General features: G+C 47.7%; 1 protein-coding gene across 4 annotated transcripts; it reads right to left on the reverse strand.

Moving 5' to 3' along the window:
- Nucleotides 1–874: 874 nt before the first annotated feature.
- On the reverse strand, nt 875–18,967 carry LOC142769070 (uncharacterized). Of its 4 annotated transcripts, none has more exons than XR_012885636.1 (2): nt 18,638–18,967; nt 875–986 (listed from the first exon to the last, which is right to left on the reverse strand). XR_012885636.1 is itself a non-coding variant. In XM_075871923.1 (2 exons), exons 1-2 carry the CDS (start codon nt 18,920–18,922, stop codon nt 1,023–1,025), a joined length of 303 nt encoding a protein of 100 aa, XP_075728038.1. In that variant the 5' UTR covers nt 18,923–18,967; the 3' UTR covers nt 901–1,022. The 4 variants fall into 4 exon arrangements, 1 of the variants encoding a protein (XP_075728038.1); XR_012885638.1 differs by lacking the exon at nt 18,638–18,967 and adding an exon at nt 8,914–9,921 and having other exon boundaries at nt 895–986; XR_012885637.1 differs by lacking the exon at nt 18,638–18,967 and adding an exon at nt 8,914–9,921 and having other exon boundaries at nt 901–1,040.
- Between the last annotated feature and the right edge of the window lie 269 nt (nt 18,968–19,236).

Genomic DNA, 19,236 nt, shown 5'->3' on the forward strand with positions numbered 1-19,236 from the left:
GTAGTATTTGACTGGGGCTCTCCATTATCGCTTCTAATTGTTTCACCGATGAAGCTACATTTGCGCAAACACACGGGTCGTACTGTCAGATTTGGCGTTAGTGAGGCGTTCGCCGTGTCTGCAATAAAATCGGCGCGTAGATCAGATGCGATAATAGAAGAAAAGCGGCTGCTCCGCCACGTGTTTGTTGGGTAAACGTTCGTTTCATGCGCCCGTCATAAGTCTCCATAATATGATGTCGCTGTATACAGGGCGGGTCTGTAAAAAAAAAGAAAGACCACCTAGACATAACGTGATGTGTACAGACCGCTGGCATTATTGCTCAGTTTAGTTTCCCGCTAAAACTAGACCAAAACTCTTGTGCTTTTACCCTCATCCCACCCAAGCCTAGCTCGAAAAAGCAAAACGTTTGTCAAATCGGTATATTTTTGATGATGCATGCGGTTTACCCGTTTCGCCAAACGTTATGCGAGCCTACCTAAGCGTTTGTCAACCCGTGTCAAATCGTACGGTCGTAAACGAACGCTCAATCAAGCGCACGTCCCCGATTTCAAACGGTGGTGTGAAATCCCGGCGCAAGTTTGTCGCGACTGAGAGCGCACAGCGAAAAAAAAATAGTGGCAGTTTCCCAGCAAGGATGAATCAATGAATGCGATAGCAAGAAATTGTAATCCTATACGAAGTGAGGCTGGCAGGTAACTCCTCAGGATTCAATCTCACGCAACTCTACAAAACGCTCTTTTAAGAGAGCACGAGCCCTCCAAGGACGCTCTCGCACATTCTTTTCGCGTTGAGAGCGCAGCGCGTACACAAGGGTATGCGAGCCGTCCGCTGCCGAGATAGCTCCAGCGATCCAACGATCGCGAAAACCTTGAGAAACCTTGAATTCATTTCTCAATTTGCGTCGATACATGGTGTATCTTGGGGACTATATTAGCCTCTGTTGATTTGGACACGGTTTTCTCACACGATGTGTACTGGTTGCGCTGCAAAGAACGGTTATATTGAGCGACTTCTGTTGGTCAAGCCGATGATGCAACCTAGTGGCAGGAAAAGCAGAATGTGATATAAGGCATCCAACAATGTCATTAACTGCAAAAGCCGATTTCACTACATTGAACTGGGAATTAGTATGCCTGAAGATTGCGCTTTAAATGTAAGTGGGAATGAGCGTCTACAAGGCAACCGAGAAAATACTGGATACTAGACAAAAAACGCTAGACACCAAAATAAATCCAAGAGAGATAACTTCGTTGGAGTTCAATGTCCCAAAATAATATGACCACGAGAGATGTCACAGTGAAGGGCTTGACAAATTTCGACCACATAGGGACATAAATCATGCATTTAAACCCGAGTACATGGGCCTATGTCATTCTCGCCTTCATAAAAAATTTCCACAGAGATTTGATTCTGTGACCTCAGCAGTGGGACACCACAGGGAACATTTCTTGCTTTTATCTGTCTGGTAACAATTATGATACATTAAAAAGACTTATAGTGGGTACAAATCCACAACTTTCGAATTGGTAGGCTGCGCTTTCGGGTCGTCTGCGCTGGCCATGGACAAAAGCTTTCTATCTTAAGGACTTTCTCTCCTCACCTCGGATTTCCCGGCATGAAAACATGTGCACCGGGTGCGAGCATTTAATTTTGTAAAACCCGCAGCCACAACGAGGTTCTCAAGGAGGCTATGCGGCAGAAAGAGGGGTCAAAGGATGAAAGTACCACAAAGTACCTTACACTTGTTTATGTACTCGTGTACTTCAAAATGCAAGGCTGCGAAATAACAAAAAAATTGGCGCCTTCATCATTCTACAGGAGGGGGGGGGACTTGAGTAAATCCGTCGCTAAGTGGGGGGATAAGGCATGAATGTTGTGTCTACTCGAGTCAAGGAAAGCGTTAAGTCAAGCGCCAGGCAAGTAAAGACGCCCTTCACTCAATCCCGAACGCGCGCTCTGCGGCTTATATACACACCGCCCGCATTCGAGGAAGACGAGACGAGCCGAGCATGCGCAGTGGGGGTGTAGACAACGCCGACGCCAAAGTGCAACATCGCATGACTAAGAAATGCTCCGCATTTAAAAAGTTCGCTCTAGTCGTCTGAAGCTTAAATAACGGCAAAGCTGGTCGACGACCCACAGCACTTGCCAGCATTTCATGTGTTCTGTATTGCATCGAACCGAGCTTAGCGTGATAGACAGATTACAGTTAAAGGGACCGACTATGCATTTTTTTCAACAGTGTTTTCCGGCTTGCCTTTCGTAGTGTTCGTTGTGGCAGTAGTTAATCCCAAAAGCATGTAGTTGTTTAAAAGCAGTATTTTTCGATCTGAAAGGCTCTGAATACTGATTTTCCTGTTTGTCCAGTGAGCATTCATAGTGATGGCGGTAGCCCTTCTAGTGACTTGTACATGATGTCGTGCTTTCGCAGGAGTTCTCATAACTACACTTAGCCACATTTATTCTGAGCTTTACAACTACTTTTGAATATAACAAGCCGTTACAATGAGATCATGTGGCTTTATACACCTTCCCTGTATTTGTACTGCATTGCACGTGCCTGTGTCGTGGATGGCTTGTCCCAGTCATCATCACTCTCTCAACACAGGAGCCAAGCCAAGTCACCAAAACGTCACTGCACATATGCGCGGCCGTGCCGAGCAGCAGCACACGTGATTTCTGAGACAAAATGTAGGTATAAGAACCACGTCACCCCAAAATCTTAGTGACCTATATACTGCATGCATGGTTTCATGAGCACGCAGAAATATTGCTCAAGAAGCGCTGACGAGCATGGGATGATTACGTCATGCAAAGGCAACGCCACTTCAACACGTACTACTAACGCAGGCTTATATGTACATTTTTATGAAGTAATATCTTTTACTCTGAAGAAGCAAACAATCTTCCAATACTAACAATAAAATATTGACCATGTATACTAGTCTACGATCACGTGACAGAGTACATCGAATAATAGTTTACGACTCCAGGAGACGCCACAGGCCATTTCTCACAATTTTCAATGAATAAATAAATATCTAACTCCACTTCTCACGAGAAAAACAAGGTTGCTCTGAGTCCCTATGAGAAACAATCTTTCCATTCGTGCAGTCATCTCGTTTCATGTTTTGGACAGTTGTCGGTTCCTTTAAAAAATTGCCAGGTCTGCACTGAACGAGCAGCCGAGTCGCAGCGAAAGCTAGAAGAGTGGCTTTTCAGAGCCTTTTCTAAACACTCTTTGGGTAACTGCTGCAAGTATGCTTGCTGGGTACCCACTAGGCCATAATCATAATGTTTGTGTAGATGGCCAGCATTCTCTATGCTATCTTTCGTCATTCTTCGGAGAATTGTTGTATCCGCTACTCACTTGCTAGAAACCTTGTGCAATTTTTTAATTCAGTGACTGACGACATCGAAAAATTATGCCTGAAGGGGGTATGCACCACAGCTAATAGGTGATCAAGAACAAGTTTTTTAATGGGTTGGAACTCACTCATTACCCAGTTTTCATGGAGTGGTGCCTGGTTGTTTTTTTAATGTTTTAAAACACTTAATTACTCATATTAGCGTGATTACTTCCCGACATCAAGCCTACCTAAGGCCAGTTTAGAAATTAGTTCTATGCACTGCCGTGGCTCAGTGGTAGTACTCTGCGTTCGGCTTCGGTGGGAGACGGACGTGTGATGGCTCGCTCCGTGCGAGGTGCTTCGGCGGCCGCTGCTGGCCGCGGTGTTAGGTTCCCTTCTGCACCATCGGATTACCGGTTTTTGTTGCCTACATTGCCGTCGGGTGACAGTATGGAAGAGTGTGTGTTTCTGCACGGGGATTCGGAAAAAAGACCATACCGGTTGGAAGACTTTCGGGCCCCGTTGGAAGAAGTGGGACTCATCAAGGCTATCATTGGCATTGGAGCCTTCCAGATGAATCACATCTGGCTGGCGAAGATGCGAAGCAAGGATGACAAAGAAGCATTACTCAAAACAGGTGGACTCCGAGTCAAGGGTGGCTTCTGTGCTATCATCGACCCTATCCAACATGATGTAACCGTGAAGATCCACTGGGTTGACTTTGCGGTCTCGAATGAGAGCATTCGACAAGCGTTAGGTGAGTTTGGTGAAGTTCTGGAGGTTTCCAACGACAACTGGACCGTCGCGGGCTTTGAACACGCGATATCGACGACGAGGGTGGTGCGACTGAAACTGAAGGAAGGCATGGTGCTAGAAGACTTGCCGCACCTTTTTAAGATTGGAGGGGGCACCGTCCTTCTTGTGGCCCCGGGTCGGGCACCGCTTTGCCTAAGGTGTCACATGCAAGGACATATACGACGAGACTGCCAGACTCCCCGCTGTGGTGTATGCCGAGCGTTTGGTCATGAAAGTCAAGATTGCGTCAGGAGTTATGCCAGAGTTACGAAGACCGTGCTGCCAACAGACGACGCCCAAGATAATCTAATGGACGCCGAAGAGGCTGAGAAGTTGGCCCCTGGTAGCAACGCCGTGGGACCCGACGCCGCGGTTCAGGCAACTGGAGAAGAGACAGCCGACGCGACAACGCAAGATGGCAAAGACTCAACGAAAGAATCCGAGGAGTTGGCCGCAACAGGCGGCCAGCAGGACATTCAAGAATCGATGGAGGAAGATATGGGTACCAGTGGCGAAATCGCTACGCCAGAAGCCGGCACAAAGTCTCCGGAAGCGACCACGGGACGCAGCAAGCGTTACCGAGTGGAGAGCACGGAACGCAACCTGAAACGCCCGGAGCGTCTGTGGCATCGCGTCACGGGCGCTAAGAGTAAAAAATATGCCCTCGAAACCCGGTCGGCGTCATCGTCGCCGGTTCGGGGACACGACTTAGACGCGTAAGACCCCGGTTTTCCCACTGCACGGTTTACGAGACACGGTAAGCGCAGCATTGTAGTTTTCATCTTTGTCATCAACATGGCTAGCATGACTGCGCCTTTACGCATTGGTACGCTGAATGTACGTGGTCTAGGAACGCGTCGCAAACAGTACCAGTTGAAACGCTTGATGCAAGAAAAAGACCTTGACTTGCTCGCGGTCCAGGAGACTAAAGTTAGTACTGAGGACGCAACTGATAGCTTGGTAGCAGAATTTTCATTGCGGTACAATGCGTGTGTGAGCTATGCAGTGGGAGCATCAGCCGGATGTATTATTTTTGTCAAGAACTCTCTTGGTATTGTAGTGGAAGAGGTCAAAAGTTGCCTACATGGGCGTTTTGTTTTGTGTGACTTTTGTTACGGGATCACTAAATTTAGAGTTATCTGTGTATACGCACCTACAAATTCGAGAGACAGATGTTTGTTTATTCGGGAAATGCAAGCGTACTTTGAATGTCAGAAATGTGTGGTTCTGTTGGGTGACTTCAATTGTGTTTTGACCCAAGAAGATTGCACGTATACTGCTAAATTAGGTGATGAAAGCGTTGGGTTGCTTAGAGACAGCCTTAATAAGTACTTTTTACATGACGTAGCTCTGTTTGTGATGGGTGGCAGTCGCCAGCACTTCACACATTTTCAAGGTTCGAGTCACGCACGACTAGATCGAGCATATGTTTGTTCTGAGATAGTACCTTTATGTCAGAACTATGACGTTTATGCTGTTTCCTTCAGTGATCATTGCTTAGTTTTGTTTGAGATAGGTAGAAAGTGCAAAAAGAAGGTTGTATGGGAAACATGGAAACTGAATACTAAGATAATTACGCACGAAGGGTTTGTAGATAAGACAAAGAAGGAAATCGAGAATTTTTTCAAAAACGCAGAAAGGAGTGCCACGGAAAGATGGGAATTATTTAAGCAAAAGATAAAAATGAATGCAATAGAGTGTGGTTGCTACATGCAGTACCAAGCTCGAAAACAGGAACGTGAGCTATGGGCAGAGCTAAATGATTTGGTGAATATTGAAGCAGAAAACCCGGGCTTATTCACACATCAAGTGCAGGTTGTCAAAAACAAAATTGAATGTCTTGAAGAAGATAAATATAAAGGCGCAATTATACGAGCAAGAGCTGAGAGATACCTCGTAGGTGAAGCCCCGACAAAGCGAGCCTTGTCAGATGAAAAGGCATATGCTCGAGCTCACGACATACTAGAGATAGAATGGAATGGTAAAATATTGAAAGAACATAAAGATATTATGAAAGCTTTTGAAAACTATTATCAGGACTTGTTCGCTTATCGCGAACTAAAGGAGCCGGGTTTTGTAGATGAGTTCTTGATAGAAATGCCGACACTTAATGCTGAGGACACAAATTTATTGGAAATGTCTATTAGTATAGGGGAAATTGAGAAGGCCATCGATGATCTCGGCATGGGCAAATCACCTGGTCCAGATGGCATTAATGCCGCCTTTTACAAGGCGTTCAAGGAGGATATGGCCGCCGCATTGCATGAGGTTTTTTCAGAGTCTTTAGATCGCGGAGCTTTGCCTCCATCGTTTAATCGAGCGCACACCGTGCTGATTCCTAAAGGGAAAGAGCAACATTTTTACGCAAAGTGACAGGATACAGGCCAATCACGCTAACAAATGTAGATTATAAGGTGTTTATGAAAGTTCTGGCTAGGAGGTTGCAAGGAGTTATATACAAGTTGGTCGGGTCACATCAGACTTGCGGCATCAAGCGTAGGAGCATATTCACGAATATTCATGTTGCCAGGAGCATTTTGGAGTATTGTGACGCTGCGCTTCTAAAAGTAGCTATGTTGCAAATTGATCTAGCCAAGGCTTTCGACATGGTTCCACACAATATACTCTTCATGCTAGCTGAGTACGTTGGTCTTGGTGCGATCATATGTAAAGGTATTAAATTGGCATATAAAAATTCAACCACAAATTTAATTGTAAATAGAGAACTCTCACAGCGCATACAAGTACTTTCCTCCGTGCGCCAGGGGTGTCCTTTAAGTCCTTTGCTCTTCGCTCTATTTTTGGAACCATTGTGTCAGAAAGTGATTCACCATGCAGGGATTAATGGTTTCAGGTTGCAGTCATGTGAAGTGCGTGTTTTGGCATACGCCGACGATATTGCCTTTTTTGCAGTTGATAGAGAGAGTGTCACTTCGTTATTAAAAATCACTCAAAGGTTTTGTGACACGAGTGGAAGTTTAATGAACAAAGAAAAAAGCATTGGTTTATGGCATGGTAATTGGGACTTTACGCCCAGTTCTTTTGGAAATATTCAGTGGCTCACAATGCCTAGTCGTTACCTTGGGGTACCATTGGACAGGTATCAAGACAGTGAAGCATTTTGGCTTGAAAAGGCTGAAGAACTGCCCGCGACGGCCGAAGGATGGGGTGGTCGTGGCTTATCAATTTTCTCTCGGTCAGCTGTATGCAACGTATTTCTGGCTGCTAAAATTATGTACCTTTTGCAAGTACTTAGTTGTAAGCGTAAAACCATTCACAAAGTCCACAGGATATTCGCCCCGTTCATCTGGAGCTCTACGTGGGAGAGAACATCTAGAACGAACTTGTTTCGGCGAGTTAAGCAGGGAGGGCTGTCTCTGTGCCATCTGTTTCTTAACCAAGTTATATCACGTTTCCTGCTCATTAGGGACCAGAGAGACTCTTTTTTACGTTCTTTATTTCAAACAACACTGTTACACCACATGCCTGACTTCTTTCTATCTTCAGACAGGCGAGAACGACACACCTTGTCACCGTTCTTGCGCGAAGTTGTGTTCTCATATCGTTTCTTAAGGGCGAGGTTTTCGATAGATTACCTAACTAATGTGAAAAGAAAGCGCCTTATGAAAGACCTAATACAGAATGTTTTTCCTGTGCCCCTGTACCGTTCAAGGTATGAAAAATCATATGGTCATGACGTACTAAAGCGAGTGAAAATCATGTGTACACCACCCAATGTGAAAACCTTCTTTTTTAAACTTCATACGGGAACCTTGCCAGTAAAAACGTGGCTTGAAGAGAGAGAGATGTATGTACCATGGGGAAGCAGCTGTCTCCTGTGTAACAAACCTGAGACCATTGAACATGTGTTTATTGATTGTAAGAACGCTATTTTCTTTTGGGACATTTTACAGAGAACTTTAAAAAAAGATTTACCTCTTACTTCATATGGAATTCGTTTTTTGCCTTGTGATAGTTCTGTGCAAAATTTGGATGTTATATTTGTACTTGGTCTTCATTCGGTTTGGCGTAGTATGCTATCGTACAGACACTGTGATGTGAGAGTTCTATCCGTTAATGAGTGTTTCGTGGAAGCTGTTATAAAAGTGCGAGATGTGTATAAGACTACCGACTGTAATGAAGATGTAATATCTTTGTTTGACGCGTTGTCACGCATGAAACACGTGTAATAGTGATTGTCATATTAGCTTGACCTGTAGTCAAGAAGGCAATAAAGAAAAAAAAAAAAGTGGCTCAGTGGTAGTATACTGGGCTGGCATGCAGCGGACCCGGGTTCGAATCCTATTGTGTCCTTCCTGTCTTTTATCTAGTTTTTTTTTTCTTCTTGCGAAACTGGTTATGGACACTAGCGGCAGAGAACTACGGCGCCGCACGTTACCGGTGTTCTGATTTCAACAGCCTTTGCTGTTAAAACTACAGCCTGTCATGAGTACGGATCCAGAGGGAGGGTGATCGCTCCCCCCACCCCCAAAACCTGTGTCAGCACCAGTCTTCTCCCCCCCCCCCCCTTTAAGAGTGCTTGTCCACCTCTTACCACCAATTAGAATAAATGAGTGGGACCATTTCGAGCACACATAACTCCTATTTATGCTTGACGGCTTCTTCCTGCTACAAAAAACAAAAATGTCAGGACCCCCACCCCCTCCGGAGTTACTTCAGGCCGCTGCCCCCCCCCCCCCCATAAAATCCTTCTCTGCCTGCAACAGACCTAGGTCAAACCCCAAAGCCAGAATTGCGAGCACACCTGGATGTGGCCCCTCAGGGTAGAAGGGCGGGCCTTTCGTCACATAATTGTGCTCGGCTCGACTCACACCTGGCAAACTTCGCTTGGCTTGCTTCCTCGCCGCGCTCGCTTCGCGTTCCCGTCGAGCATAGTCGGGATCCGATCGCCATTTACGGTTACATTCTCGGGCCGCAGCACACCTAGCTTCGAGGTAAACGGCCTTCTCTTCGGCTGTGCGAACTTTGCACGGCCGACCCGTTGCTTCCGAATGTCTGAACCGTACCCTGGTGGTGTTGCCCGAACACGGCGGAGCACATTGATGCCAACCTGAGGCAACGCTTTATCCCTAGAATGACCCCTCAAAAATCCCTAGATAGCAGACAAAATCCCCAGATTGCATTTTTTTTCTTTTCGCACGTTGGTATTCACCTTTATTAGTCTAAACGCAGCTTGCTCTTCGCCTCGTTTGCTCTGAATCTAGTTAGAGTTAAGATATAGCTTACTAGCAGCAACTGCAGCTCTTTTTTTCAATATTTTCTGTGGAGCGATGTGAATTCGCTTCTTCGAGCAGACGACTCTGGTTTCACAGCAACACCTCTTGAAATGCTCTTGCAACAGTCTCTTCTCTGTATGCGCAAATTACTGAGGCAGCCGGCCGAGGCTTGCAGGACGACGAAAATGCTGGACATCGTGACACGTAACCCTTTGAAGTCTTAATCACCATACATTTCTTTCTTCGTCCGCTTCAAATGCGATGGAGTGATCTGGAAGGTGTAGCAGGAGCTGTCCGTCAAGGTTCTTTTTGCGTGCAGCAAGCCGCACAACGCGTCTGTTGACAACCTGTTTCCTTGCTTTGTTTTCAACAGATTTACTTGCGAAAACACACGTTCGACCGCAGCGCTGGAGTGTGGTAGGCACAAAATGTTTTTCATAAACGCTGACAACAGGGGAAACTCTTGTGATCCATCGCCTCTTCGCATCTGGGATATGGCGTGCCAAAACTCGCTCGCAGTCAAGCCAGCGTGCTCACTCAGGTCTATGTTGCGGAGGAGACGCCACTCCCTGTCCAGTTCATTCTTTTCATTTTCCCTCACGATCAGGGGAAATGAGACCGCAAGGGGCGCGATTGATGGAATCGTCTTTCCCATGACAACTTTCGGGTCCAGGACTCGAAGGTTCTTCAACTGGTGACTTTTCAGGGGGAACCGCAAGTATATCTGACGAGCGGCTTCGATGAAAAACTCTAAGCACCGCAGCCTAAAGTTGTGAATCTGGTCATCGTTTAGGCCGTGTGTGCCACCGGATTGCGCTGCAGTTGGCTTGGCTCCGAGATATATTTCCTCTAGTGGCAGGAACTTGGCGGGGTCTTTGTACTGCACATCGGACAACGGCGTGGCCTCCAAGTAGTCCCGCTTGATGTAGCATTCGAGTATGCATTTTAGCGTGCCCGAAACCTTTTCGTGCAGCAAGTGGATTCTGGTTTCCTCGGACTGCATTTCTTTGTTTAGGTTTGTAAAAAAGGGCAGCACGTACTCAAGAAACTCGAGGTAAAGCTTAGTCGACGGGTTGCTAAGCTTCTCGAGAATGGCTTCTGCGGCAAGCACGCGGTCCTCAGTGGCTGCTTTTTTGAAAAATGAAATCAAGGCCGGCATCTGCTCAAGTAGGCGGGTAACAACAACTTGGAGGGACAGCCACCTGGTTTGGCTCGGGTGCAGTAGCTTATGTGGCTTCACCTCTGCGAGCCTTTGGACCTCCTGGTATGCAGACGTCTGCTTGGGAGACAAAAAGTAGTTGTACACATTGCGGGCCAGATCCTCCACTCCTCTCGGTAGTGTTTTGCACGCGTAGGAGGCACAGAGATGGAAGGAATGGCAAATGCATTTCAGAATGAAAATTCCTGGAATTTGTGCTTGCAGCATCGATGCGACGGAATGATGAGCACCCATCATCACGTTTGCTCCGTCCGCCGCGAAACCGATCAAGTTTCTTTCGTATGGAATTTCTGTGCTAGTAAAGACTGCCTTCAGACTGCTGAAGAGAGACTGGGCGGTTCCGTCGCTGACTGGTACCAAGTCAAGAAATGCATCCACTACGTCGCCGTTGGCATTCATCACTTGGGCAACAAGGGAGAGATGCTTCACTGTTCCGTTGTCAGTAGATTCGTCGACAAGCAGAGAGAACTTCTGTCTGCGCAAGAGTTCACAGATGTCTTGGCGACTCTGCTCTCGAAGAACATTTTTTACGATGGCAGTGCACTTCGTCCGGCCACAGCTCACATTCTTTGCAATTTGAAAATCATCGCATGCTGCTTTGACGTCAACTAAATGCCCCATGACATTAAATGGCAGGTTATGCCCTGTGATGAACGCTGCAAGCCTTATTTCCGCCTCTTTGACAGATTTGTCTAGCTGAGTTTGCCCACTTACTGCAGGCATAGATGTCAGCGTGCGGGTCGATTGCAAGCTTGCAGCACTGTTCCTGTGCTTGGAGCTTGCGAGGTGGCGGTCAATTTCCCATTTTCCACCTTTGCAATCAGCGTTGCATGACTTGCAGTAGAAGTACAGGGGCCCTTTTTTACTCGCTGCTAGCCATCCCTTGTACTTTGGTTCAGCTTCCCATCTCGTCAAATATTTTTGATAGTATGCTTTCGCTTTCTTTCTACTCGGCTCACCTTGCTCAAAGTCTCTTCGTCCAGAAGTTGCCATTTCACATGGAGCGCGCCTTCACTTTGCACAGTGAAGGTGCGCGGCGGAGGTGAATTTCGCGCATTTTTCCGTGCACTGTAAGTCACAATTGCACTTTCACTCGCGAAGCCAAGTAGTCACTCGTGAAGACAAGTTCGGAAAAGTTCCTTCGAGTGTACAGCACACCTCAGAGTTTCCACAGTTGCACTTCACTTGCGAAGAAAAGTTGTCACTCGCGACGACAAGTTCGGACAAGTTCCTTCGACAGCACACATCAGAGGTTGTTACTGCGAGAACCGCGCGTCATAGAAAAAGAAATTACTTTCTCAATGCTCGCGTTACAGAACCAAAGTCGCCCTCTCTCGGCTTGCACAACACCAATGCTCTTTTAAACGAAAAAAATAGAAATAGCGAAGGAAAGTTAGAAATGAAAAATAGAAATTAGCAAAAAATTACATTCTTTGCAGTTACTTATTATTAAAAACACGTGGTTACTCAGCAACACCAGTCATTAAGCTGCATAGCGTTCCATTTCAACACTCTAAAAAATCCCTAGATTTCACAAAAAAGACGCCAAATCTTTAAAAGAGACAAAAAAAAATTGCCCGCAGCTTCCCTCGGGGGAACACTGAGGAGGATGCGGAGCATATAATTGGTTAACGGGGTGTTAAAGTGCGACTTACTTGGGTCGATGGCTAAATTGGTTAACGTGGTTGTGAAATGGGGTGTTAAATTGCGACTTACTTGGGTCGATGGCTAAATTGGTTAACGTGGTTGTAGGAGGGGGTGTTAAATGAGTGAACACGTACACACGTATGCGAAAGGGCGGCGCTGGTCGAAGGGACGTCGATCATTGTGTTTGTGGATTCGTTGGAATTCATTTCACCGTGACCTTGGACGTCGACGCGCCGTACAAACCAACCGACGAGCGGCAACTGAGCGAGCGAGCGCCGACCTTGAGTATATATACAGCGCGACGGCGCATGCACTGTCAGCTGTCGAATGTTCGAGAAGGGGAAAAACGCAACGGCGCATGCGCGCGCGTCAGCTGCCGATGTTCTCGAAGCGCGACGGCGCATGCGCGCTACATTATACAGCTAGCGAATGTTCGTGAAGAGGAGAAGCGCACGCGGTGTGTAGAGAAGGAAGGTGCACAGATGGTGGAGGAGTGAAGCGCGCGCGGTGTGTAGAGGAAGGGATGCACAGATGGTGGAAGAAGGAGGAGGAAGCTTGCGGACGGCGCCACACTACAAGCCTCGAGTATTAGATGCTCCGCATCTAGAACCCCTAGATCTAGGGATAAATCCCTAGGGTTGGCATCACTGGCCGAGCAAGCGCTGGCGCGCCCCTACAGAGAAGATCTGGAGCAACGTTTAGATATATACTTCAGTTTCGAAACTCCGCCGCCGAAGCCGGGCGCGTCTTACTCCTAGGGAGTGTGAGGGCGCTGCAGTCGACTTTTGCGCGGTGCCGACGGGCCGGCCGGTGCACGCGAGCGTTTTGGTGTGCCAGTGGCCATGGTTTTCTGGGTCGTGCTGTGGGGTTGCTCGTTGTTTTCTTCTCGGTTTGTGGTTGTGAACTGTGTATGTGCTGTTAGTGAGTGACTGCCGATAGATTTGCTCGTTGTTTTCTTCTCGTTTTGAGGTTGTGAACTTTGTATGTGCTGTTAGGGAGTGACTGCCGATAGATTTGCTCGTTGTTTTCTTCTTGTTTTGAGGTTGTGAACTGTGTTTGTGCTGTGAGTGAGCGACTGCCGATGATAGATTTGCTCGCTGTTACGAACAGTCAACTAAGTCGCCGGCATTCAAGGCCAGCCGCCCTCCCCCACGAAGTGCTGTCCGATTCCTCGCCGTGTCCCAGGCTTCACATGTGAAATGCCATAACATTCAGCCAACATGCCGACGTGTTTTGTGCCTGGGTGCACAAGCGGATATAGGAGTAACCCCGACAAGCGGCACTTTTTCGCCCCACCGTCGAACCCCGAGCTTCTTGAGAGGTGGCGAAGGGCTATTCCCCGCGCTGATAAGTTGCTCAGCAAAACATGCAAGGTGTGCGACGTTCACTTTCAGCCGGCAGACATCACGAAAACATATAAGCATATCATCAATGGTGAAGTGGTGGAGGTTGAGCGGGGTGCATGGGCTCTGAAAAGTGGTGTCGTTCCGACGCAATTCCCGAACTTACCCAGCTATCTGTCTTCTGCACGGAAGAGGCGGCGGTCGCCGAAAAAGAGAGTAAGTGCTTGTCGGCGTGCAGAGACTGTGTCTTGCCACCCACCTCCCGAAGAGCCAAATGAGCTTCCGAGTCATTGCGAGAGCACTGATCTCGCGTACATTATCGAGAACAGTGCCTCACTGCGGCTACCTCGGAATTGGCAGTTGTCAATTGTGGAAGATGAGCCAAAGAACAGCCGGCAAGCAGTTTTCTACGAGACAGGGATGAGCGCAGGTGTTTTCTCTATCATGAAGAGCGTTGTGATACGAGAAGATCTTACGTACGTTATTTCAGCGAACGGAAAACTGCTGCACGAGTTGCTTGTTGACGTGCGGGTACGCTCCCAGAAAGACGTTGAAGCGATAGTGCAAATTGTGCACAGTATGAAATTCTGTCTTGGGTACACCCGCAGTGAGGTCAGCGGTTCCGGAAAATCTGCAGAAGGAAGTGAAGCTGTGCACCACAAAGACTGTACAGTTTTGACAAATGCTGACAAAGGAATGTGTGCCATGTGTGTTGGCGTGGCAAAAATACTGAAGAAAAAGGCTCTGTCAAAGCAGCCGAGGAAAAAGGTGGCTGTTGCAGTCAGTATACTCAAAAAGCGTCTCATACGTGCCACTGCTGCCAGAGAGCGCAAAAAGGCTGAAGTCCAAAGACTGAGCATTAAGCTGAAGAATGCTTTTGTAAATACTGTTGATGACATTGTGAAAGACTTGCCTGAACCTCAGAAAATGGCCCTGCGTGCTGCCATAATGCAGCAAGCAGCTAAGTCGCCACGTGGCCACAGGTACACGACAGAGTGGCTCATGGTGTGCTTGCTGCTGAGACTAACGAGCCCCAAGTGCTACAGGACGCTCTCTGATATGAAGGTTCTTCCCCTTCCTAGCATTAATCGCCTCACACAGTTGCTCAGGGGTCTGCCATGCGAATATGGCATGAATAAATTTGCCTTGGAGTCTATCAAGCTTCATATGAATGGAAAGCCAGAGCACCATACATATGGCTCAATCATCATCGATGAGATTAAACTGAGAGAGACCACAGAGTTTAACAGAACATCTTACAGCTTTGATGGTTTTGTCAATTACGGGGACGTATCCAGCACAAACTCAGATGAGCTGGCAGATCACGCTTTGGTTGTGATGTTTAACCCAATGTTCGCACCATGGATTCAACCAGTTGCAGCATATGCAACTAAAGGAGCAGCACCTGGCTGGATTTTAGCTAAGATTGCAATAAGTACAGTTTTGCAGCTCCATCAGTATGGCGCAAAAGTGCTGGCAGTCATCAGTGATGGTGCCGGGAGCAACAAATCCATGTGGACACACCTCGGTGTCAACGGCAAGCCTGAAGACCCCAAGTGCAAGATTGAACATCCTTGTCTACCAGATGCATCCCTGCACTTCATTTGTGATGTTCCCCACATAATGAAGTGCATTAGAAATCATCTGATGAAGCACAAGTATGCCCAGGTGAGCTAGGATAAAAAAATCTCGCCACTCTCTTTCTCAACCATACACTGTGCTGCCGTACTGTTTTCTAAGTTGCCTCCCTTGAATTTATTTCAGATAGGAAACAACCAAGTAAGCTATGAGCATTACGTGCGGCTGTATGAGGCTGAAAAGAAAGCGAACATTCGAGTTGTTCCAAAACTCACCGAGTACCACGTTAAACCCCAGGCACTCCAGAAAATGAATGTCCGTTTAGCCACTCAGGTACTGTACTTCAATAAAATTTTCTACCTGTCCCGCATACAAGGTCCCATTTCTTGTTAAGTAAGTTTCTGTTGAGTGCGTCATTTGCACATTATGGTTGTTTCCTTCCTTCGCAGCTTTTCAGCCGAAGTGTTGCTATTGGCTTGAAGGTGTACAGGCAGCTGAAAGTTCCTGGCTTCAGTGACAGTGCCGGAACTGAAGCATTTACGAAACTTCTGAATGATGTTTTCGACATCCTCAATGCCAAGGTCCCAGCAGCTGGAATCAGACGAGACTCTCCCAAGATTAAGGTAAGCTATCTAGATCTCTGCACTTGATACTTTTCAAGTTAGCACTGAAGCTACATTGCCACAACAGTGTTGCTTCTAGTTTTCTTTTTATGCTTTTGAAGTGCACTTTGACCAATGTTCTCATGAACTGCTTTGCAATTTTAATATGCTTGCAGGTCTTGGAAGACTTTTTGAAAATGATGAATGACACTGAATCAATCCGAAATTTGAAGCAGTTTGCATCCACCCAGACAATGGAATCTTTTTGTGTCACCCTCATGTCAGTGCTCTCTTTAATTGAGTTCCTACACAGCCGGGGTGTCAGTTACGTGCTTACAGCAAGCTTGAATCAAGATCCCCTTGAGGTAATATAGCTTTTGTATATTGATACGGGGCACTATTAACACCATTTATTTTTTGCAGAGGTTCTTTGGACTTGTCAGATCATTTGGGGGAGACGAAGACCATCCTACCGTAACAAACTTCGGCCAGTTATTTCGCCTACTTTCGCTTTACACTCCAGTGAAATTGGCAGTGAAGGGAAACTGTGAGGGAGGCAATGACCAAGTTTTGCTTAGTGCATTTGACAGCCTTGGTGAAAAGCGCCGTGAGGCACTTCAGAAAAAAAACGCAGTCAAGGAAGAAGTGTGGAAGCGACTGAAACGCATACCATTACATGACTTGTGCAATCTCCCCGATGATCACACGTACAACGTGTTGTCGCCAGAAGAGACTGCACAGTATTATTTAGCTGGCTATGTCGCATTTAAAGTTAACAGAGCTGCAGATTGTGCTGATTGCAAGAAAGATCTCGTTGGTTCCCAGGATGCCCTTACTGCAGAAGCACTGCTAATCATTGAGCGTGCTCACGTTTCTGGTTGCCTTGTATACCCATCCAGAAAATTATTTGCATGCATAAGTACCATCGAGAAGACAGTGAGTCAAGAAAGTGAACAAGCTACATTTGGTGATGTTTTTTGGAGGGTTCTTGATAGCCTTATTGAAAATGGCACCAACACAGTTGGCTGTTCACAACACTGCAGCGAATTCACTGGTAAAGTGATCCATTTTTATTTAGTTACTCGAATGCATTTCTTTGCTCGCAAAAAGTGCCAAGAGAACGACTCCGCAGTCAAAGCACAAAGAGAGAGAAAGAAGGCAAAACTTGTTTGAAATTGCACAGTTGTTTCCTGAAGTGTGTAAATAAAGATTGCATTTTGAATTTTATCACTTGATTGTCTCGTGTTCTTCACCTTAGTTGCATGCACGCGTGATATTTTTGTCTAATGTGGGAAACTGGCAGTAAAAATACCAGCAAGAAATATATGCAAAGCATGAAAATACTAGTGAGGACGAGGAAACATGAATCCCGCCGCAGTGGCTAGGCGTTGCGCTGCTGAGCACGTGGATGCGGGTTCGATTCCCGGCCGCTTTTCTGATGGAGGTGAAAAGCAAGAACGCCCGTGTGTGCGAGATTTCGGCGCACGTTAAAGATCCCCAGATGGTCAAATTTAATCCGGCGCCCTCCACTACGGCGCGTCTAAACGCCGGCGTTGCGTCGGCGCGTTAAACCTTGCAATCAATCAAAACACGAATGGATTCGGGTTACGACATCTGATTGGCAACGAAAACATTTCCCTTCCTATCAAGGCTACGCGCGCGCTTTCAGTCAACCCAAACGAGGGTCCGGTATGCAGGGCGCAGTTAAAGCATAAGCTTGTGGCCTCGAATGTTCCGAATGCGTAGAAAATAATACAGCGGTGCGTTGCGACACGCATTAAGAACATCACACACCAGAGTGGAGTGCTTAAGATTTAAAAGCTGCAACGGGCGTAATAAAACCAGACGGCTTGCTAAGCCCGCTGCGCAAGCGCAACGTTGGAGCTAGCAGACGACGCTCGCAACGATAGCGCAATTCTCGACTGCAGCGCCGCGATGTCAGGAGCCGCAGCGGGCCGGCTGCGTTCAATGGCCGCGGCGGCGAGTTTCTAAACTGAAATATATTAATAAACGTTGATCTGGAGCTGGACGTAGACATACATGGTTGCTAAGCGACAACTATGCCGACATCACACCAGCTGCGCAGCATGGATAGGGTGGCTAGCATGAAAAGGTCTATTTGGCATGGAGGACAACTTTGCTGATAAACAACTGTGCGGATATCACTGTAGTTGCTGCACTTTGCCCGAACTCGATCTTGTTGGAGCATGGAGCACACCGATGACGACGTGACGGTGCTGTTTGTCGTTGATGCTAGTGCGGCCTTGGTCAGGTTGTTGTACAACCACAGTGGGTCGCATACCTTGCAGATGTGCCCGAAGCTCCTATCCAGGAACTCGCGCTTGAATTGCGCTGCCTTCGCCGCCGACTCGCATTGCCGCGCCGCTTCGAGATTCGCTGCTCGTTGTTTACGTTTCGCTTCGGCTTCGCGTTGCCGCTACGAGATCTGCTACTCGACGTTGACGCTTCAATTCGGCTTCCCGAGCTCGGAGAATGGGGTCCGCTAGCCGCCGTTTCCTTTCGGCTTCGCGAGCCCGAAGTTCGGGATCGGCACGCCGCCGCTCCCGTTTCGCAGCCCGAGCCTTCTTCTCCGCGGCGCGCTGGCATTCATCGCGGCGTTGCGCAGGGGAGGTGCACGGGCTCTTACACCGTTATACACCGCCGAACTGCCGTCCCCAGCGGAGTGTGCAGCTGTCTCACCACCTATCATGCGCAGAGGATTCCTAGAGGGGAGGGGACCACACGGGAAGGATGGACAAAGCCCCCACCTAAAGCCGCTTGGCATCTAAATAGGCGCTGCGCAGTGCTCCCTACCGGTTGCCCTTCTAACCACCACCATCTAAAAGTTCTTCCTTTAACTCACGTGCAACCTAGGACGTGTAACGCCGGCAGCAAGGCGGGCCTTCCATCGCTGATACTCCGTTAAACCGGTCAATTGTCGCTGATTTCGCTTCCGTGCCGCCTCTCTCTCGCTCCTTTGCTTAGCATACTCCGGGTCCGCTCTTCGTTGTCGCATCTTGATTCTTTCAGTGGCCATGTAAACGGGATCTAATCGTCGTAGACGAGAACGCTCACGATCCGCTGCACGCCGAGCCTCGCGGTAAGCGGCTTCTTCTTCGGCCGTGCGCTTCTTCCCTGATTTACCCATGGCAAGCGTTGTAGGCAAACACTGCTCCCTCGGCGCAAGGTATTCTGTGGCCAGGCCAGACTCCGCGACTAATCCACACAACACCTACCACTTATCACCGTCACGGACAGCAGGAAAGAAATCACTACTGCATGATAACAGCTTCGGTGCTGCCCTACTCTTCGTGGCTCGAGTTAGTTACTGTATAATGCTTTCAAGGTAGCATATACAGTACCTCTAGCTGGAGCGGGCGCGCTGCGCACTCTTTACATGTGCCCACAGAACACCTGCTGCCTGCCTCTATGGTGGCTAGAAGGAAAGGTGCCACTGTGCCA

The sequence above is a fragment of the Rhipicephalus microplus genome, chromosome 8, assembly GCF_043290135.1.
Source record: "Rhipicephalus microplus isolate Deutch F79 chromosome 8, USDA_Rmic, whole genome shotgun sequence".
Taxonomy (NCBI): domain Eukaryota; kingdom Metazoa; phylum Arthropoda; class Arachnida; order Ixodida; family Ixodidae; genus Rhipicephalus; species Rhipicephalus microplus.